Raw genomic sequence first — 23,212 nt, 5'->3', positions numbered from 1 at the left:
AGCTGCTTAATTCGCATCGCTGTATGCATCGAGTTCTCATTTCCACCTTTTCTGTAGCACAGTTCTGTAACAGTTTACTTATTACAAAACTGAGGTCTGGCCTTGCACGTGTTGCCGGGTAGATTAAGCCACCTACTACTTCCCTGTATTCTCTGACATCACTCATTCCCGCAGGGAGTAGCTCGGGACATACAATTTTCCAAGTATTTTCTCAATATATCCATGTTGTGACATTTGAACACAATCAAGATCTTGCTCATAATCAATGCCAAGAAAATGTGTCAATTTTCCTTTATTGTAAACTTTGCCCTGAGCATCTCTTTCACACCATTGAGCACATTCATAATGTTGGCTGCAATAATCATGTCATCAACCCATATGTGATTATGAAAACTTTCTCAGTTTCTGTAACCTTTGTGTAAACACAATGATCAGCTGGCTTTTGAACAAACTTGATTTCACATAAATACTCATGCAACATTCTGCTCCAGTTCCTGCCCGACTGTTTCAGTCCAGTGATTTTCCCAGTTTATACACCAGTTTAGCATTACTTGAGCTTTTACCTCGTAACCCTCTGGCTGTTTCATATAAATGTCACACTCTATTGGCGCATGTAAGTATGCTGTCGTCACATCCATCTGATGAACAATCACGTGTTCCTTGGAGAAAGAGTCTGATAGTTCACCTCTCTCTTGACTATAAGCTTTGGCACATTTCCATCATTATTCTTCTGGATTGCATAAACCCGTTCACCCCCACGAATGCTTTACCGTCAGGTAGACTGATCAGGGTAAAAGTGACACTTTCCTTTAATGATTTCATCTCTTCATCCATAGCCTTAACCCACTCATCTGCACTCACTGATGTTACGGCTTCTTGTGTGTCCGGGGTATATTGCATACAAGTCTGTATCAATAATCAATGTCAGCAACATCACCTTCAAAACCACAAACATAATCACTTAAATAACCTGGTCTTTTCCTCTCTCTGGCAGGATTTCTCCTTTGTACATCGACATCTATTTGTGTTGAGTTCTTGCACACTACTGGCACTTTTACTGTGACGCCTTCCTGAGAACTTTCCAGATTAACTTCAGGGCCTTTTCCCGATTCTCCAGGATTATTCATGACCCCAAAATCACCATAATCGCCATCAATCAGTGTCATGTCTGCCTCAGTACTCATTTTGGGTACAACTCAACTAGTCTGTGTTTCTGTATTTTCTTGCTATCAAGATAATAGATCATGTATTCTGGACTATTCTTGTCATGTCCTACAAAAATGCCTCTCACACCTCGAGTCCAGCTTTCCTTTGTCATGTTGGTAAGCGTAACCCCCCCTGTTTTCAATAATAACACTGTGCACACAACATCGTTTTCAAAAAAGTTGTAATTTACATCAACCCTCATAAATACGCTGTCGGGCGCCATCATAACTATGCCAAACTGGGCGCTCACATGACGTTAATCATTTTCTGGCGCATAATGTGACGATTGAGAAGTGCCAGTTGACACGGCAACACATAACCGGCGTTATCAGAAATCTCCACTTTGGCCGGAGTTTTTAGAAATAATCGTTTTCTGTGATAAAAACGGGGTTTACGTGTAAACGGGGGCATATACCACACTCAATCATGCCTCACTCCCTGTGAACTCTGGCCCATTCAGACATGATGCATCTCACTTTCCCATATGGAGCCATATCAGCTAGGAATCGTTGTGTCACTCTTGTTTCTCAAAAATACACAAACACCGCACTAGAATAATCATCTGTGAAAGATAATGCATATGTCCGTCTCCGGACACTGGGTCTATAGGTCCTGCTAAATCAGTGTGTATCATATCTAGGGCTTCTTTGGCTCTCGCATCTGGCCTTCTGTTCCTAGTGTCAATAAACTTCCCTTGTGTGCAGATCTCACAACGTGGGACAGGTTTGTCTCCTCTACCATCAACAACATTCTCCAGCTTAATTATATCCCCATAATTGCAATGACCTAACATCTCATGCCATGTCTGTAAGTTATAAATTTTTTACATTGGTCAACACATTAATAGTCTATTGTGTGTAGATAGTACAGTTTGTTGTGTATGGGGAATACGGTCCGTTCTTTGCTTCTCTGAAGATCTCTGTTGCTCCGTTCCCCTTCTCAGGGAAGATGTCCTGTGGATATGTTGGGATGTACAGCATGTTTCTCTGTGTTGTTTTGAAACGCCGTCCTCTGCTGTCCACCAAACACACTCCTGCCTGGCGTGCCATCAGCAGTGTGTGTCCGCCTGGAAACTGCTGATGTCAACTGATGATGTGATGATGTGTGAAGTACCTGCATCCAGCATTAGGCCTCTCCTCTCCTCTTCATAACACACTCCTCATCACCCGTCTACTCCGACACTTTTAGTGGGTTACCACGCTGCTTTCTCCGCCTGCAGGCTGCACCGTTGTGAGTGATGCTTTAGCATTGCTTGCACCTCTGATTACGCTGGCATGTCCTTGCTTTATGGCCTCTTGTGCCGCACACAGACAGTGTCAGCACGGGCAGACCCACAGTCAGCTAAACTGGGTTTCGTTCCAAGCTGTGCTCTTGCTTTCATTACATTGTCCCCGGATGCAGTTATCCGCATGTTTTCAATGTTTCTCATAACTTCGAAGCCTTGTTTTAAATTCTGCAAAAGTCATTTTATCATCGCTCTGAGTAACATGGATAGAAAATGGCTTAAATGTTTCTGGAAGTCCTTTCGAAACCATTGCCAAAAGTCCGTCACTCATTTCTCAAAGCAGTGATTGCAGTCTCGGCTCTGATGACATATAGCGTAACACCCTCACTGGGAGACTTCTGCAGTGAAGTTAGCTGAGTGTACAAGCTTATTACCCAGGGCTTCTCCAGCGCCGCATGTCCGTCGTCTGCTGCTTCTTCATGACCAGCGACAGGCTCTCGTCATCAGGAACTGTAGCTCCGCATAGACTTCGCCATCTTCCTCATCTCCCTCATCTTCATCAGAAGGCTCATTTAAAATACTCTCTTTCAGTCCCTGCAGACAAAGGTGACCCAAAAATTTAGTCTCCCGTAACTCATAACTCTTCTCATCTCCGTTGAAGACTCGTCTTGACCAGCACTCGCTGTTACCGCTGGCTTCCCCTTACTCATATCAGTGGGTCTCTTCTCACGCAAACCCGGCGCCTTAATACCCAAACTATACGCTATCTGGGCCCATAACCTGTTAGCAGAGCACACAGACAACACACGAAATACAACCAGTCTCTCTGACTGCCACACAAATTGCATTCATTCAGTCACTGATTAGGTCACATGACGTATACTTTGGAGACGTATGTGTGTTATCCAAGCATTAATGATAAGGAAAGACCCTTATACTGTGAGCGGCTGGTGTTTCTCACTCGTATCTGCTTCAAGCTCTTGATACATTGTGGCATTTCTTTGAGGTTTAGAATTCAGTATTCCTGTAATTTTTTTGTCTTTTATGAATTTAATAAAGAACTCTCTCGTATTCTGTCCAAACACACGCGTCTTCTACGTCAGGTGACCTGTAAATGCGCAAAAACTGTTTCCATTGCAGTTTTGCAAAATATTTATTTTCAGAATTGCCTGAAAAACCACCTCATGCGAGCGTAAAAACTTTTTTGCGATAAATGGGACTTTTTGCGAAATTGACGCGTTTCCATTGGACGTATTTTCAATTCGCAATTTCAATTTGCGCAATTTGAAGGGTAATGGAAACACGGCTATTGACGCCCTGTGGTGAAATAACAGCGTGTGTTTAACACCCGCTGCTTTCTCAGATCGGCTTGGGTTGGATTAAAACTTCATGTTCATAAGTTTGGAAAATTCTGCACACAGTAAACATCAGAATATACCTTCTCCTGTCAATAGAAATTGCCAAATTTTAAATCTTATTGTGGACAGTCATTTTAGGTGGTGTTTGTTTATCTCATTGACCACAGTACATTGAAAGTAAACATAACCGGAAATAAGTCAGACGTACTATTTCCAGTGACGGAAGTGCGTCACCAAACTCAGTGCAAGCGGTCCATTTCTGTACGTAGACTATATACAAATCAACACATATATATATATATATATATATATATATAGGAGGGAGTAATGGATGGGAAATTAACCATATTACAAAAATAAAACAATGCAAATATTACAAAATGTTGCTTATTGAGAATGAATGGGGGAAAGTCACGTGACAGGAGGCAATGCCTCCATTGCGCTGTGATTGGATATGATTGTTTGTGGTTGGGTATGATTGGATATGATTGGTTATGATTGGATATGATTGGTTCGTGCAATAAATCCCACAAGGTTTTTTTGCGCATTCGTGAATTGGCCTGAATGAACAACCGTATGGTGTTAATATGAAGACTGATTAAAAAGTGAGTAAACAAATCAGATACTTGGATATAACCGTTTTATGCCACGTCCAAATCAAACTCGAAATGTCCTAAAAACACGATGACTGGGTTTTTAGTGGTCAATCAGCTTGGTGAAATTAATCTTTAATGTGTCTGTGATCAGTTACTGAGCTTGATAATGATGATCCGAAAATAAGTGAACATCAGTTCACAAATAAATATATATATATTTTGTTACTGCCTTTAGTTATTATTTTTGGAATACAAGTAAAAATACTTAAAAAGTAAATTGATGTGATTTATACCTGGTTTTAATAAATAGAACATTAATTATATAATTAATGTAAAAATAAATAAATTTGAATTGTATTAGAATTTAGATGGAAGAAACCAAGACAGAGAAAACAATAGAATTTGGTTTCTCTTTTTTGATGTAATGTTTATTTAGTCAGGAAAATGACAAAATTAAGTGTAACTGGGATATGAATGTACATTATATATATATATATATATATATATAAATATTTTAAAACCTGTGAGGACTTTGCCTCCTCATTTCAGAACACCACTGCTCTTTAAATAGGCCTACTTATTACTTGATGAATTCTCAAGCTTACTGAATGTGTGTCGATGGAGGCATTCATGATGACACAGCACTTTATTTACTGTAGCAGAAATACATCAGCTCGAATGATGTATGAACAGAGTTCATGCTCACATCACACTGACACAGCAGTATCACACGTGTGGGAAAACAACCATTACATCAAAATAATATATATATCATATATATCAATATTTAAATTAATGAATATAAAACATGTGTTTAACTATATTATTATACAGCTGTAGAGAGAGTTTGTGTGGCATTCCCTGTCTCAAAACGACCGAGTTATAAATGTAGCTACCATTTGTAAAAAGTGAATAGCCTATGTGAACAGTATGTTTATTAATATCACGAGCGTGACCTGTATTGTTTGGCTGTGATGCTGTGTGTGATTCACAGGGAATTTCCCCTCATATATTGCCATGTCATTCCTCCTCAGTCCACTCTGTTTTGTAATGCGACTCACATGATCAAAGTCAACATGAACTCTGTCCTGTGAGACGCGCGAGGCCACGCCTCCAAAGTGCGCTCGCATCTACGATTGGCTGAACGCGCGCATGGATTTGCATATGACGTCGCAGGAGTATATACGGAACTGAGTGTTGAGGAAGAAACGCATTCTCACGAACTCTCACGCACTCAAGGTTCACGCTCAAGAAGAGGATTTCTGCTGCGCAACACGTCTACAGGTTCGGTTAAACACGATATTTTCGCTAAAATGTCGATGACCGTGAAAGCTTACCTGCTCGGGAAGGACGACTGCAACAAGGAGATCCGTCGCTTCGCTGTGGATCAGGACGTGTCAACAAGTTATGAGTATTTGAAGAGAAAAGTGCTCGATGTTTTTGTCGGTCTCGGGACTGCGCCCTTTCAAATGCAATATAAAGGTACGTCAGATTGTTTTAAAAATGTATCGTACCTGTATTTGCGTTAAACATACTATTACTGTCATTTCTCAATTTAAACAGCTTAACATGATGTTTGAACTTCAATACACGAAGTCTAAATGAAATTCCATAAAGTGACAAAACTGTCAACATATAACTGTCTCTTTTAGGAAAATTAATCTCTTCAAAATAAAATATATCAGTTTTCGTTTTTTATATGGTAATATATTGTAAAATATATATTATTTTGTTGCGTATTGACATCCTAATACAAAGTTTTGTGAGCATTATAATGCTGTTAAATGACAAGTCATGTGAAATGATTGTTATATCCAGTGAAGGACATTGACAGAATCTTCATGAAATGTAAACATGATCATCATAATGGTGACGTGTGTAACTCTTGTTCTGTGTAGATGAGGACGGTGACCTGATCGCGTTCTCCTCTGACAATGAGCTGATGATGGGTTTGGCTTTGGTGAAGGATGACACCTTCCGGCTCTTCATCAAGCGTAAGTCACATTCGCATACATTAAACCTCTCATTACTGGAAACTATTATATATCTAGTCACATATATTTTAGTGCAGTTTGGTTCACATTTAAATATTGCTTAACTTCAAGAACTTATGACACATCATCATCTGTTGCAACTCAACAGATGATTCTAACTTCTATCACGCCTCTCGAGTTTAGACACAACACTGGCAGTACTTCATGTTTTTTCAAAATAAAATGTAAAAAACAACTGACCCTGTCAGATGTATATTAGGCAAAGCCTCGCTTCACCTTACAAGTGTCAAGTAATGTGGTTCTCTAATTTTATGGCTCTATTAAGCTACTCATAAATGCAGTTTAAACACACCATGGCTTCACTACAATTTTCAATACACAGTTACACTCTTCTATTATGAACATTGAAAATATTAAAAACAATGATTAGGTTGTGTAACTGGAAAAAAAGTAATAAAACCAAAGCCAGATCACAATGCACAGAGCCATTTTGTGGTCATGTGTCCAGAAAACCATAAACAGGAAGTATCACTGAGACCCATTAAACTTTTATGACTGTGTGTCCTAAACCACACTCTGAGGAGGAGCTTGTTCTGAATAAGAGCTAACTTCATAAAACTGCCCACGACTAAAGATGTGTGTAGTCATACATTAGTAGCGGCACGTTTGATATTAATTTAAATAACTTCTGATAATTTATTGATGTTTTCTGAGTCAGTGTAGGCTGTAAACAGTTGATGACACCGACTCGTCATCTCCACTGTATAGTGAACCTATAGACAGAAATGCACATTAAGTGTTGCAGTCTCCAATGCTAATCTAGCTTCCACACTCTGGATATGCCTCTAATAAGAGTGTACATTATCTATGTTACATTAATGTTAGAGCCTGACCGTGTAAAGTGACTAACATTAAGCTACTTCACATCATAAGCAATGTTTGATGATGATGAATGAAAGTGCAAACGTTTGATTTTCTGACATCATCATCACATGGACCAGCGGTGTTAATGATCTGTACATTATTTCTGCGACTAACCGAACTAATTTAAACTTGTTCGACTGAGCCTCTTCTCGACGAGTGTTAAGGCCCTACTACAGTAGACACTGTATAGTATGCATGTAATCTGGACACACCGCTTTCATGTTGTCACTGAACCTCCGGTGTCAGTTGTCTTCTGTTCACCTGCTGTTTAATGAATGCATTGAGTTCTGACGTGCAACTCTTTTCACTCATATTTCAGAGTCAGTAGATGTTGTAAAAGTATGTGATTTATGAAAAGGCTTGGTTAGTTCACGTCAAATATTGTAACTATAAGAAACTTGTTTAAACAAATGTGTGCACAGGAGTATTCCAGGGAAATACTTTTTTACCTGATGGTTACACTACCTGGCTGTTTTTTTTAGGATTTAATGTTTTTGTTAAAGTCCCCCTGTAGTCAATAATTTTATCCCATAAAACTCATCTTTGATCACCAAAATTACATATTTAAAAAAAAAATGTCCTTGAAAAAAATGTTCTTCATGCCATAAATATCTTGAATGTAACTCGACACCCTTGCCTCATTTAGCATACGCGGTTATATGAATATGCAAATGAGCCCCGCCTCCACTCACTCACTCACTCACTCACTCAGAGATCCACTCGTTGACGATCACACGTTGATCTGATTGGTTACAAGGTAGTTTGTGACGTCAGAAACACCAGCGATTTCAAAGCGTGTTTTTGAGACTGTCTTTGGTTCACTGCAGTTTTAAGCAGAAAATACTCAGCAATGCTGTCGACTTATGAATTTACACATGGTTTGTCTTAAAGCATATTAAAAACACCACATAGACATATAAACAACATTAAAAGCTGGATTTTCACCTTTAAATGGTGTTCTTGAGTTCATTCTTTGCATTTGAGGCCTAGAACACTATAATGTCTGTTTCCTGCTAATGGCCACTTACATAATAATATGTACAATGTATTATAATCTCTTTTGGTGGGAAAAGTGTAAAATGCACATTAAATGCAAAGAATGCAAATAGAAATTCACGGTTGCACTTTATTTTAAGGTGTCATTGTTACAGTGCAATTATACATTTAAGTATTATGTACTTACTATAGGTTTACGGTAGGATTAGGTTGAGGATTAGTTGCATTATGCATAATTTACTGTTATTACTATGGTAAGTACATATAACATATGTAACAAGGACATCGTTTGACCATACTAGACACAAACATCTCCAATTAATAACAACCCTGTCATGTGTTTTTCAGAAAGAAAGGAGCACAGACGTGATTCCTCTCCTCACGGGTTCCCCGGGTTCTCGTTCCCCGGGCCTCACGGAGCGGCCCACTTTACCCCCCCAGGACCCGCTCACATGGGCCCGCACCCCCAGCACCCCCCGCTGGTGCACCCCGGGGTGACGTGTGACGGCTGCGAGGGGCCGGTGCTGGGGACCCGCTTCAAGTGCACGTCGTGCCCGGACTACGACCTGTGCTCGTCCTGCCAGAGCAAGGGCCTCCACACGGAGCACGCGCTGCTGCCCATCTTCCACCCCATGAGCAACATGTTCGAGGTGATGCCCAGCTGCAATCACTCAGCCATAACATCCATAATAGGGCTGCACAATATCAAAGTTATCGAAATATCGCAAATGTAATCACGATATGCATATCGCAACGGCTTGCAATAACTGGGGTCATGCACAGAAGATGAAGAGAAAATCACTCGCTGCTCTCGGCTGAATAACTTCTGTAGCTTTAATAAGATTCAGTATATATTTAATTATTACAGTGAAAACTAAGCCGGATTTTATTTTGGTTTATTCTGATGTTAAAATACTTACTTATTAAGCATCAGTAAAACACTGCTGTTCACTTTCAGAAACTGTAGGATGTTTTCTTGTCACAAAAAGAATGTGGAAACGTATTGTAGGTTATATAATAGATACTTTAAGTTTATTTTACACACTTTAAGCATTATCGTATTGAATATCGCGTTATTTAATGAGTTAGGCTACCGCATATCGCATTTTTCTTCAATATCGTTCAGCCCTAATCCAGAATGACATCATCGACAAGGAACGCCATTATCGATTAGTCGCGTGTACGGAAAACTAAAATCACAGCACTGAATAACGCGTTTCTATGGACAAAATGCATCTAAAAATAGTGTTGGAAACCGAGTGAGCTGATGCGGGATCCAAGATGCCCGAAACACCAAACTCTTTATTTAAGGCTTCAGGCGTGATGTTTAACAGGCGCTATGACAGATGTGTGTGCTGTTTAATGTGTGATGTGTGTCCTCAGCACAAAACTTATATCCTTACCTGTAATACAAATCCACACGAGTATTTCCATTGAGAATGAATGCTCGTCCTGACAGTCTGCGCTGAACTCCAGACTTTACTGAATGATGCTGGCGCGTTATAGAGGAAGACCGTTAATATTCAGAGCTAAAATATTCATTTTCCTGAAATATCTGTTGTTGGACGTTAAATTTAGGTTTAAAAATCAACATTTTAGTATTTGTTATTCAAGTATTGTATGATAATGGTAACTGTGTGTAAATAAATGTATATGTTAGACGTTTCTAATATTTACATGATATATAAATGACAGTAACAGTGGATGTGTGTGTTCCTGCAGAACAGTCCTCTAATCTGCTAACACTGAGTTTGTGTTTTTATTTATTATCTTTATTATTATCTTCATTTGTAATGTAGGGATTTAAACTGTCCTTTTGCTTTATAGCTCTTTTGCACATAGATATAGATATATATTCACTGTTTTCATAGCATTCAGTTTGCACATGAGTTTGAAGGACAGCTTTGGCCAGGACGTGGAATAGTGCGTTTTGTCAAAAAAAAGAAAAGAAAGAGCTAGGGGGCTTTTAATCTGATTAATCGAAGAAAAATCGGCCAACTAATCGATTATCAAAATAATTGTTAGTTGCAGCTCTTTTTTAATGCATACATTTTGTTTTTCAAATAATAATGTGAACATTGATTAAACGAGAGCTTTTGTGTGCAGTGGTTTCCTCGTGGGAAGGTTTGGCGTAAGATGAGACACTGCATGTGGGCGAATAGCCAGGCTCATGCTAATGCTAATGCTAATGCTCAAGCTCAGGCCCAACACCAGGCTCAGCAGAACCCATCCAGAGACCAGAACCAGGACGCTCCTGAAAACACTGACGGTGAGATACAAGTATTGATTTATAACCCCCCCCCCCCCCCCAAAAATTTTTTAAAAAAAATTCGGTAACACTTTATTTTACAGTATGTGTACTTGCAGTGCTCTTACCACAAAAGTAATGAGTAGTGTAAGGTAACTACATGGGTTAAGTTAAGGTTTAGGGGTAGGTTCAGGGTTAGTAACTAGTTAGTGTCATTACTACAATAAGTGCATAGCATTTTCATGCGAAACAGGACTGTAAAACAAAGTGCTACCAAAAATGACCCCAAACTTTTGAACGGTAGTGTTTAATGTTACAAAAGATTTTATTTCAGATAAATGCTGTTCTTTTGAACTTTCTAAGAATGCTGAGATAAACTGAAATTGTATATTCATCAAAAAATCCTGAAAAAAATTTGTACACAACTGTTTTCAACACTGATAATAATCATAAATGTTTCTTGATCATCATATTATAGTTATTTTTGAAGGATCATGTGACACTGAAGCCTGGAGTAATGATGCTGAAAATTCAGCTTTGATCACAGGAATATTTTAAAATGGAAAAAGTTATTTTAAATTGTCATAATATTTAACAATATAATTGTTTTTGTATTTTTAATCAAATAAATGCAGCCTTAGTGAGCAGAACACTCTTTAAAAACATTAAAATCTTACCGATCCCAAACTTTGAACTGCAGTGTATATATGAAGTATGAGCTCAAATGCTGTAGACGAAGGTCTCCCTGTGTTCCTGCACAGGTGCGGCTGGCTCTGCTCAGGCTAACATGCAGTACCTGAAGAACATCGGAGAAGAAGTGGCGGCCATGTTGAGTCCTCTGGGTCAGTCCCTGCACGGGTTCCTCAGCTTTCCCAGCATCATTAGTTATAATAATATATATTATATACACACACACACACCCGGACGCTTCTCTGATAATAATGTGTGTCCTCCGCAGGGATAGACGTGGACATCGACGTGGAGCACGCGGGCAAGCGGGCCTCGGTGAACACGACTCCTGCGGCCTCCAGCGGCCCGTCCAGCGCTCGCTCCGACAGCGGGTGTGTGGGCCTTCTGTCCCGCGGGTCCGGCCCCGGCAGCCAGAGCACTGAAGAGAGCCTGAGTGAGGGCGCCAAGGTGATGCACGCACGCACACACACACACACTGCCACTAACACACTCACACTCTCACACACACACTCTCACACACACACACACACACACGCTCACACATGCAAACACACACACACGCTCTCACACAAACACACACACACACACACACACGCACATGCATGCACACACACACGCTCACACATGCAAGCACACACGCTCACACGCTCTCTCATAAACACACACACACACACACGCTCACACACAGAGCTGGAGGGCTTGAGAATACACAGGAGGGTTTGACATTAACACACATGCGTGTGTATTTCATCAGTGGTGTGTAACGCTATCACTCCTGCTAGCCACTGTGGCCGGTTGAATTTTATATAATATACATTTTCAATTATAGTGTTTTACAAAAACACCTGAAAGAATAAACTAAGTGCAATCTAGTGTTGTCAAAAACATTTCTATACTGAAATATCAGAAACTCTTTCGCAAGGGACACAATACTAGCTACACTTTCTCATTCCACACACACACCCTCCCCTCACTTCATCCGCTCCGGATCAGTATTGTTGCTGTTACAGGGCTTGAATTTCAGTGTGGGATTGTGTATTGAGCATAATTGTTCTCATTCCCGCAGATTTTGTGCTCAAACCCAAAGTACACGCACATAAAGCGCCTCTCAGCACTACACTGAGCTCTTTTCTGCTGCTTGTGGCGCTTAAACAGTCGAATACATACAAAATAATGCCAAAATGCTGGTCTTAATGAGTATTCACGTAAACACAGTCAGTTCTGTTTTAAGTGAACGTAACCAGTTGAGAAAGAAAACACTTGTGTAACAGTATAATGGATCCGTGCCCCAGCTCTTAAAGTGACAGCAGCCTAATATACAACTGCCAAATTATGAGGTAATATTGAAAATATTGGTAACACTTTATAGTAAGGTTCATTAGTTAACACTAGTTAATGTATTAACTAACATGAACTAACAATGTGCAATACATTTGTTACAGTATTTATTGTTACCAAAATGTGTATATATATATATATAGCAGTTTTTCCCCATGGTATCATGATCAAAATTGGACGTCTAGCCACAGTGGGTGCTGAGCTAAAGTTGATATCAAGCCCTGGTATACAGTACTGTGATATCGCAGCATGAGCTGAAGCCCACAGATCCTGTAACACTGAGCTGTTGTGTTCTTGCTCCTGGCGGACAGAAAGAGCAGGGCAGCGATGAGGAGTGGACTCACCTGAGCTCGAAAGAGGTGGACCCATCCACAGGAGAACTGCAGTCCCTGAGGGTGGAGGAGGACGGGCCGGGTCACGCAGGACCACTGAACACCAGCGCCAGCACCAGCAGCAGCACCAGCACCAGCACCAAAAACACACAGGGACCCACGGGCCTGCGCGAGGCGGCGCTGTACCCACACCTGCCTCAAGGTATGTGCTGCTTCTTTCTGCAGCATTAAACACTATCACCAATCACACATGAATCTGGTGACCTTCTGAATGTAATGGCCAATCAGAGTTGTCTGATCATAAACCACTAATTATAGATACAATAATTAATATCACAATGTAGAAATCTTCAATATTTATAAGCAAGAATATGCAGAGTAGGGGTCGACCGATTATTGGCGCCGATATTGAGCATTTTATGGTTATCGGTATCGGCCATTTTCAAAACCGATTTTCCGATAAAATAATTTAATTTTGAAATGCGCTATATTTGGCTCTGACGCAGCCACCTCTGTCGGAACTCACCACTCTGTAGACTAGACCAATGCAATGTCCCGCACATCTGATTTGTTGGGAGTCACGAGTCCGGCCAATCAATGCGGAAAGCTGAAGGCACAGAAAGTTTAGCACTCACACCGACAGCACTCGCTGACTGGAGCTGCTGCACTGATCACGCATCAGTTGTCTTGTCTCTCAAAGTTAAGGCAGCAGCAGACTTTGCTGAAGTAGCAATAAATTACTACACTGAAGTGGCAAAACACCTCAATATAATAGTGTCATGTGATCTCCGCGATGCAGAAAACACGGACCGAATCGCGGAATCCAGTCATAAAAACTGAATTTACTGTATAAAGCGGAATGTCACGGAATTTGTCAACTTCTTGATGAATTAATAAAAAGCAGGTCAGTACAAAACAAATCGAATTTCAAACCGCAAAAAGACCATTTAAATATGTCTCTAAATGAATGGTGCAGACGCGTGATTTCATTTACCACACACACACACACACACACTGGAGCACGCGTGACGCTTGCACTGTTTTCAGCCTCAGCCGCATCATTATATGAGGACATGATTGCATAAACATCATCTCCAGAGCCGCTTAGTCACTTCATGAGCTTTTTAAAGCTTCAACTGAGAAAAGTTCTCGTCATATCATAAACACACAGAAACGCAAAGATCTCCCCGGCAACCCGTCAAAATAAAAGTTCGTTTTTTCATAGGGCCTTAAACATGTAATTTTTGTTAAACTGTAAACAAATTGAATACGTTTGATGATTTAAATGAATAAGAAATACTTTTTGATTACTAAAATTTAATTTAACGATTAAAATAGAGTCTTTAAGTTTTACAGAATGCTGCTGGGTGCTCCCTGCACATTTTGTTTTAGTTATTATTATTATTAGTAATAATAATGTCATTATTAACAGTTCTCAGATTTAAATATATGTTTAAAATAATTTAAAGAAAGTATTTGTCAAAACTCTTTGTTATTCTTAATTTTGACATTAACTTACATTTTTACACCAGACATAGGCTATATATCGGTTTTAAAATATCGGTTATCGGCAGGCCCACACGGAATACGCGCCCGCAGACTTCCGCAGATTGTAGTAGTGCCCGACCATCATTGACAAGTACAACTTGCGCGTGTGCGATTGTGAGGGGTAGCAGGCTGCGCTGATTGATGTTTAATTTTTTTATGAGAAAGTGAATGTTTAAAATGTCTAAAATAAAACTGAATAAAGAGGAATTAAGGAAACGTCTGCAAAAATCACAGCACAGGACAGAGCTAAATAATTTGCGAACGTTTTTTATTTATTTATGAGAATGGGGGAGTTATGTTTTGTAAAGACTGTCAACACTATGTTGATTACCTGAGGTGACAGACGGCACTGGAGCATCTCAAATCCGCTCGCCGTCACAACAGAAAGGGAAAATGAGCGCCGTAGGTTTGTGTACTATACATACTCAAGTACGCGCTCATCTCCAGCATTTCATCATCAGATACACTCAGAAACCCGTCAAAATAAAAGTTCTATTTGAATTTGTATTGTGAACCTCAAATAAAAGTTAAGTGAATAGTTTGTAATGTTTTCATTTCTAATACTCTAAGATCTTTTTAACAAATTTAAAATAATTCCACAGATTTTTCCAAAAATGCAACAAAAAATAAATGCTAAAAAAATGTCATATATATATATTGCTATAAACAATAATATATTTTATTGTGTGTGTATATATATATATATATATATATATATATATATATATATATATATATATATATATATATATATACACACACACAATTATTAAAACCATTCCGCATAATTCCGCAGATTTTTCCAAAAATTCAGCACAGAAATCACAAAAAAGTCCGCAGATTGCGTGTGGCCCTGGTTATCGGTCTACTTGATCTGTAATAATCGGTATCGGCCCTGAAAATCACACATCGGTCGACCCCTAATGCAGAGTTTGCGTCAGATGAAAGTGACGGGGAACCAGCAGAAGAACTGCTTACTCCATGTGATCGTTTGAATAACCGGTTTGTTTTTCATACTACTAAAATAGCCAGTGTAAATCTCACTGAGGAAACAGTCCTCGTTAATAACCTTGCACAAACCGGCCCTGAAAGAGCCGTACGCCACGACACACACACAAGGTGTGGTTTATAGAAACGCACAAGACATGCGTACGAACATTAGAGACACTGATGGAGATCTGAGGAACTGTTGAAGCAAAACCACTTTAATATTCATATTCAGTCCTAATCATAAATACTGTGCATGTTCACAATAACAGTTTAAATGCATAAAAGATTGATTTAAACTCTGTTTTACTTCTGATATACACATTTAGATTAAACATGCCATTCTCATTAATGGAGTTAAGCACTTGAATTACATGAAATCATTACAGAGAAGTTCCTTTCTTTATATTGTAATAAATATAAATATTAGTAGTGAATGCGATGCTTTTGAACACTTTTCCTGTGTCATGCTGTTTTAATGTTTGCTGAGCGCATGATAACAGCAGAACTCATGATCCGAGGAAATATTCACACGCTAATAATGATCAATAAGGCCCATCAGTTTCCATTAAAAACATAAAGCAATTAAAAATACTATTCGGCCAGTGGAAAAGATTGAGAAACTTTCTCTATAATGTATTTTATACTATTTGATTGATTTATTAATAAACAAGGCAAGGATCGGCTACTAAATGATTTTTATCAATGAACTGTCTGTATCTCATATTTTCATAATGTCTTGTACTGTTAAACATGGCATCATGTGGATAAATATATGCATATGCAAATGAGGATCTGCAGCTCATATATGGTTATTTCGGGGAGGAGACGCATGTGAACACACTCTGGGTTTATAAAGGGATTTTTGCGCAGGTTCTGGCGTACACACGGGTTTATTCGTCTGAATATTCTTTGGCACACGTACACTTTTCTGTTTTTAAAGTCCAGCCCAGTTTAATGAGTGTGTGTGTCCCCAGACGCGGACCCGCGGCTGGTGGAGTCCCTCTCTCAGATGCTGTCGATGGGCTTCAGTGACGAGGGCGGCTGGCTGACACGACTCCTGCACGCCAAGGGCTTCGACATCGGCTCGGCTCTCGACACCATCCAGTACTGCAAAACCCCTCGCAAGTAGAGACACACTGCTCTACTCTCGGCCGTTACACACTTCATATACCGTACATGTTCAGGGAACGCTTTACAATAAGGTTTCAGTTGTCAACATTAGTTTATGTATTAACAAACATAAACTAACCATGAGAAATACAAGTGTTTATTAATCTTTGTTAATGTTAGTTAATAAAAATAGTCATATTGTTTTTTCAGGTTAGTTCACAGTGCATTTATCTTAACAAATACAACATTTGATTTTAATATTAGTATTAAAAAATACTAGTAAAGTACTAGTAAAGTGCTGAAATGAACATTAACTAAGATTAATACATGCTATTGAAGTATTGTTCATTCTTAGTTCATATTAACTTAAGAAGTTAAATAATGTTAAGTAATGAACCTTATTGTAAAGTTTTGCCAGGATAACGAGGATAACTCAGGTGACTAGCACATACTTAAGTTCATTATTGGCCTTTTATGCAAAATATATATATATATATATATATATTCAACATTTCTGTCATTAGAACACTTCATGCTATTAATGATCATTATCATCATCATATATGCATATTAATTAAAGGTTGTTGTTAAGTAAAGATCTATATTTGTATAATCGCAGTTTATGGATGTTTTATTTGCATTTCCATAATCAATAAGCTGAGTTTTTAGTTAAAGCAGAAACCTGGGTTGTATTTTAATTTTGAAAAGTTATGGATAAACAGAATCTGGTGAATGTCACTGTTGGTCTTCTAAACTTCCTGTCATTTCTCTACGCAATAAAAAGCTTCTCAAATTTTGTTGTATTTGTATTTTTTTTTCTCTCAATGTGCAAGACTTTGGGAAACAGTTTAAAGGCCCCCTGAAATAAAAATTTACTTTCTTGTAGCTTTTAGTATGAACATGTTAGGTTATGAATAAGCTGCTGTGTTCCAAAACAAAGACAAAATTTGCATTTACGAGATATAACCATTCAAAACTTTCTCTTCCGCTAAATTGGATCTCGGACTGTTATGACATCATCGCGGACTTCAGGTTCTCATCACATCTTCTGTCCAATCAGATGCTCTCTAGAATCTGAAGCTCCGCCCCCTGTGCTATAAACACCACCTGGTCAAAGCGAGCGTTGGCTCGTCACAGAGCAATAGTGTTAGAGAAGTGTGTGTTCGGCTGCTCAAACGCTCCAGTTTTATTCTGTTCTCCAACTGTACGCTGGTTAAGAATAAAATGACTAGAATTTATTGAATCCAGCGCATCATCAGCGCTCAGGGTCGCTTCCATGGTGCTGTCAGTCTGAGGTAAACTAAACACTATTGGCTTTTTGAAAAGGGGGAGGAGCCATTCAATGTCCCGCCTTAGCTTCCTGTTTCAGTGGAAATTACATAATCGCATCAAACAAAGCTGTGCGTATCAAGGCACTTCAGTGGGGCTCTAAAGGGGACATATTAAGCCCCTTTCACAAGATGTAATATAAATCTCTGGTGTCCCCAGAATGTGTCTGAAATTTCAGCTTAAAATACCAGATCATTTATTATAGCTTGTCAAAGTTGCCCCTTATTGGCTGTGAGCAAAAACACATCGTTTTTGTGTCTCTTTAAATGCAAATGAGCATTTGCTCCGCCTCCGTTCAGAAGAGGGCGGAGTCTTTACACGAGCTTCAGCTCCGCCTCTGTTCAGAAGAGGGCGGAGTCTTTACACGAGCTTCAGGTCCGCCTCCGTTCAGAAGAGGGCGGAGTCTTTACACGAGCTTCAGCTCCGCCTCCGTTCAGAAGAGGGTGGAGTCTTTACACGAGCTTCAGCTCCGCCTCTGTTCAGAAGAGGGCGGAGTCTTTACACAAGCTTCAGCTCCGCCTCTGTTCAGAAGAGGGCGGAGTCTTTACACGAGCTTCAGCTCCGCCTCTGTTCAGAAGAGGGCGGAGTCTTTACACAAGCTTCAGCTCCGCCTCTGTTCAGAAGAGGGCGGAGTCTTTACACGAGCTTCAGCTCCGCCTCCGTTCAGAAGAGGGCGGAGTCTTTACACAAGCTTCAGCTCCGCCTCCATTCAGAAGAGGGCGGAGTCTTTACACGAGCTTCAGCTCCGCCTCCGTTCAGAAGAGGGCGGAGTCTTTACACGAGCTTCAGCTCCGCCTCCATTCAGAAGAGGGCGGAGTCTTTACACGAGCTTCAGAAACTCCGGGAATAACAAAACAGGCCGATCTCACTCATCCAGAATCCCAGAATAACCAGCAGCGAGTGCAGCCGTACGGAGAGACTCAGGAGGAGTTTCTGAATGTTAGTGGATGGTTGATGTAGTGGTCAACTGGACATTTATGTAGTTGTTGTGGAGTTACACTGATCATCTCATCATCATGTTGAACTTCTACACAAGTGTCCACAGTTCCTGAGGTGTTTATAAGACAGCGCTGACATGTTCTGGTCAATAGTGTTCAGTGCTCGTCTCAACGACAGAACAGTTTCAGGCTTTGCTGGATCGTTGCATTAGAACTGGTCACTGTTGTCGCTCGAGAAACCAAATGCCGTGTGTGTGTGTGTAAACGTGCAGATTAAGAGCCGGTAATATTATAATAAGATCCCCTTCCTGAATGAAATCTGATCGGCTTATTTTTTTGCCATGCTCGCAGAGAAAGACTCACCAGAACAAAGATACTGGGTTTCACTTTTCATGTTTTCTGTGTCTAAGCACCGGATTATAGCTCTTACACACAGACAAACTCAGACTTACATGAAATGTCTCCTTTAACAACCAATGCATTTTTATATTTATTGAAGAGAACATTGAAACATCACACAACTTTGTTTGTTAAACATCCTTAAAGGAAAATGTTTCAGCTATAGAGCATCTTATTCTTCAAAAGGTGTCGTCGAAGTCTTCCTCGGTGAGAAACAGGGGGTTATAAGGAAGCGTCGGGGTGTTGGCCGGTTCCCAGACTGAAGGCGTGTGTGTGTGTGTGTGTGTGTGTGTGTGACCGCTGGCTTCACTGGAGAAACGCCCGTCCGCAGGAACGTCCCACACACACGTCTCATCATCGGGAGGAGCTCTGCGCTCTTCACACTCCTCCATCAGTGTGTTATCCCTGCACTGAGGGGACGTATGAGCTTCATCCTCCTCCTCCTCATCTCGAACAGCACGGAGGAACTGATCCCACCTGGAGTCCTGCTCAGACCTGTGACGCGCAGGAGCTGGAGGGGCTACGCTAGGCCTGCTCACCGCGACAGCTGGTTTATATCCAGGGGTTTCCACTGTGTGTGTGTGTGTGGAGCTGTACACAGCCTGACGGGATGATGGGAGATGTGTCGTGTCACCTGACCCTGAACTGAACCTCCTGTCGTGCTGCGATAGAGACACAAGAAGTCAGTCCCTGCGTCTCAATGTCCACGCTATCCTGAACAGTGTGTGAGATTAGAGTAAGTGTGTCCAAAAGCAGAGTGTGTTAAAGAGTGTGTCAGAAGTCCTCAGTAACAGTGGCGGGCCACAATAACACAGTTTAAATCAATAATTCGAGGAGGAACTACAAACACGAGTAAAAAGTGTTAAAAAACTACAAAAAATGGCGGATGTGTGCGACCGATGGCGAGAGTTTTAGATAAAGCTTTGAGTGACTAATCAGTTTAACCTGACAGAAAAATATTAATGTAATGTTATCCGTGTTATATTTCATCTGCAATAACCATGTGGACTTTTATAAAGATCCGTTTGGCCATTAACTTTTAAATGCATCATTCTGCATTAATATGAGGAGAGTCTCCACATTAAAGACTGCAGATCAACATGTATTTCTCTCCGATACTGTAGGAAATTAAATGAAATGTGGAGGATTTTATCTTTGACAAGATGATTGACAGGTCAGTTTGAGTGACAGGATGCGTGTAACTATGCGACAGAGAGCAAGTGTTAAAGATGTGATTGTGTGATGTGATCATGTGTGCCAAAGCTTGTGTACTCTTCTGATACACACAGTCACTAGTATCTGCTTTTTCTTCACAAAAAGAGGACACACTTTTAGGGCGTACTGTAGTAGGCAAACTGGGACACAGCAAGAGTGAAATGGGTTTCTACTAAATTAGGGTATTGTGCAGATGTGTGTGTGTGTGTGTGTTACCGGATCCGGCGTGTTGAACCCAGAACAGCCGGTCCAGGACTCCTGTTCCTCACACACATCATACGGGCCAGAAGAACACTTTACACCGCAGACCTTCTTCCTTTTCCTGTTTACAAAAACTAAATACAGTTAAACATTACTATTTCTTTACAACATTTAATAATAAACAAAGTTAATAATAAAGTCTGAAAATACAAGACAAATGAAAAAAATTCTATGATACTTCTGTGCTGAGATTCTTTGTTTTTATTATTTATATATATATAAAGTATTAATATATATATATATATATATATATATATATATATATATATATACATAATTACAAGTTTTTCCACTATTTCCCCAGTGTTTTTAAAAAAACAAAGGTTGCCACCGTCAACTTAATATATATTAAATGAAAGAACACAGTCTCTGCTTGTAAACAACACAAAAAGCAGCATTTTGAGCAAAAAAACGGAGAAATCGCTTTTTCAGAGCGATGATCATAACCAGAAGCAGAACATCAGTTTCTTCTTCTGCAGTGTTTCGATCAGGAGATACTGTACTGTGTAATAGCGCCCCCTACAGTATAACAGTGAACACTGAAAGCTGTAAAACCTCATCATCAGGGAAGTGTTTCCTGGTAAACACCAGAGAACTCGTCAGCGGCCGGGAAAGAGTTAATAGCCACAGTATTTAGCCTTGATAATAAATGAAACGGACCTGGTTCCCTGGCTTCTGAATCTCTGTGTTTCTGTATAAACGTGTGGGTCCTCTTCCTCCTCCTCTTCTTCGTCTGGACACTCAGATGTGGGAGCGCTGTATTTACTCCAGCGGCTCACATGATGACACACTTCCTGTTACAGGCACAGAAATATGACAAACACAGAGTTTCTCTCTTCATGATGATGTTCATCAGAGCTTTACCTGTGATGTATTCTCCTGATCTCGATCCAGGCCTTCATGAACATCTTCCTCATCCTCATCATCCTGTTCCCTTTAAAACATCGAGTTAGGCAAATGTGAAGCTCACTTTCTTTAACACATTCATTTATGCAAAAATGCTTTGCATTAAAACGGCATTTCATAGTCATGATGAGCTTTTTATGAATTTCTGTTTTAAAATTCCTTTTTTATATGTTTGGGGTGAAAAGTAAAAAATATCAGGGTTGAACTGTCCTGATATCATAAAATAATTAAAATCTTGATTAACAGAACTACTTTACATCTTAATTATTTTTGAAAACTTTTGTCTACTAATCAGTCATGTGGTGCAAACAATCATGCAGGAAAAAGTCTCTTAAAATATCAGATAATTTTACCTTTTTATGACAAGATAATAAATACAGTGTTTACCTTGAAAAATATATACACTACCGTTCAAAAGTTTGGGGTGAATACGATTATTTTCTTATTAAAGAAATTAATACTTTTCTTCAGAACACATTAAATTGATCAAAAGTGACAGTAAAGACATTTATAATGATGCAAAATATTTATTATTTAATTAAATGCTTTTCTCTTGAACTTACAAAGAATTCTGAAAAAAATGAATCACGGTTTGCACAAAAATCTGAAGCAGCACAACTGTTTTTAACATCGATAATAATCATAAATGTTTCCTGACCATCAAATCATCATATTATAGTGATTTCTGAAGGATCATGTGACACTGAAGACTGGAGTAATGATGCTGAAAATTCAGCTTTGATCACAGGAATAAATTACACTTTACTATATATTCACATAGAAAACTGATGATTTACATTAAAAAATACAAAAAAAAAAACCCAGTAATATTGTGAAGTATTATTCTAATCAAATAAATGCAGCCTTGGTGAGCATAAGTGACCTCTTTTAAAAACATTAAAAACCTTACCGACCCCAAACTTTTGAACGGTAGTGTATATTAAAACTTTTTTTTTTTAATGATGATTAAGATTTGTACACTTGTACACACAAATTAGTTCAGCGTCCCGCTCGCTCCGGCACATCTCCGCTGGCTTGGGGTTGAGGGGCGGGTCAGCTGTCGAGCCGCCCAGTCTTCAGCCTCAGTTGCAGACAGAGACAGGCCGTCATCGCTGAACGAGACGCGTCCTGCCGCTAGAGAGGAGGGGCATAGATCCGTCTGCGAGGGGGTTTCGCGAGGAGAAAGCGAGGCACGCGGGGACAGGGCCGGACTGGGCCTGTTGCTTCTTCCGTCGCGGCTCGAGGAGGGCAGGAAGGAGGGAGTGCGGGAGGCTGGGTCACCGTCCAAAAGGAGAGCTAGCCGTGAGCACAGGATGGAGATGGGCAAGCTCTCGCAGTGCGGACAGCCGCCCTTGTTGAGCGCAGTCTCTGTGTGGGCGAGTCCCAGACACGCTGTGTCCGTCAGCTTCACGCAAGTACATCTGGAGCGCGGAATTTGCAACAACACCGTGGTAGAAATTTGCTCTTTCTTTTAACTTCCTAGAGTGTCACGATGGCGAACACACAGAAGTAATCAAAAAAGATATATATCTCTTCTCTAGCCGGATAGCCGCAGGCTAATGGCGATTCAGGGGAAGGCGGCACGGAGCTGCCGCGTCCGCTGGTCAGG

General features: G+C 40.0%; 2 protein-coding genes across 2 annotated transcripts in view; one reads left to right on the top strand and one right to left on the bottom strand.

Moving 5' to 3' along the window:
* Window positions 1-5,559: 5,559 nt before the first annotated feature.
* On the top strand, window positions 5,560-17,348 carry sqstm1 (sequestosome 1). The gene is made up of 8 exons (XM_077217247.1): window positions 5,560-5,867; window positions 6,284-6,379; window positions 8,648-8,949; window positions 10,406-10,568; window positions 11,309-11,389; window positions 11,506-11,684; window positions 12,887-13,109; window positions 16,420-17,348. The coding sequence occupies exons 1-8, from the start codon at window positions 5,699-5,701 to the stop codon at window positions 16,572-16,574; spliced, it is 1,368 nt and encodes a 455-aa protein (XP_077073362.1). The 5' UTR covers window positions 5,560-5,698; the 3' UTR covers window positions 16,575-17,348.
* A 1,951-nt stretch (window positions 17,349-19,299) lies between these two features.
* mrnip (MRN complex interacting protein) overlaps window positions 19,300-23,212 on the bottom strand; it is a 5,936-nt gene continuing 2,023 nt past the window's right edge. Inside the window, exons 4-7 of the mRNA XM_077217246.1 lie at window positions 21,562-21,631; window positions 21,358-21,491; window positions 20,653-20,758; window positions 19,300-19,883 (exon numbers count right to left, since the gene is read on the bottom strand). Coding sequence (XP_077073361.1) covers window positions 19,401-19,883; window positions 20,653-20,758; window positions 21,358-21,491; window positions 21,562-21,631 — 793 coding nt within the window. The 3' untranslated portion in view covers window positions 19,300-19,400. The remainder of the gene's footprint in view (window positions 19,884-20,652; window positions 20,759-21,357; window positions 21,492-21,561; window positions 21,632-23,212) is intronic.

The sequence above is a fragment of the Siphateles boraxobius genome, unplaced genomic scaffold (assembly GCF_051911475.1).
Source record: "Siphateles boraxobius isolate OS27281-9 unplaced genomic scaffold, OSU_SipBor_1 70, whole genome shotgun sequence".
NCBI classification, from domain to species: domain Eukaryota; kingdom Metazoa; phylum Chordata; class Actinopteri; order Cypriniformes; family Leuciscidae; genus Siphateles; species Siphateles boraxobius.
The sequence above is the reverse complement of the archived record's forward strand: the minus strand, read 5'-3'. Positions and strand labels throughout refer to the sequence as shown.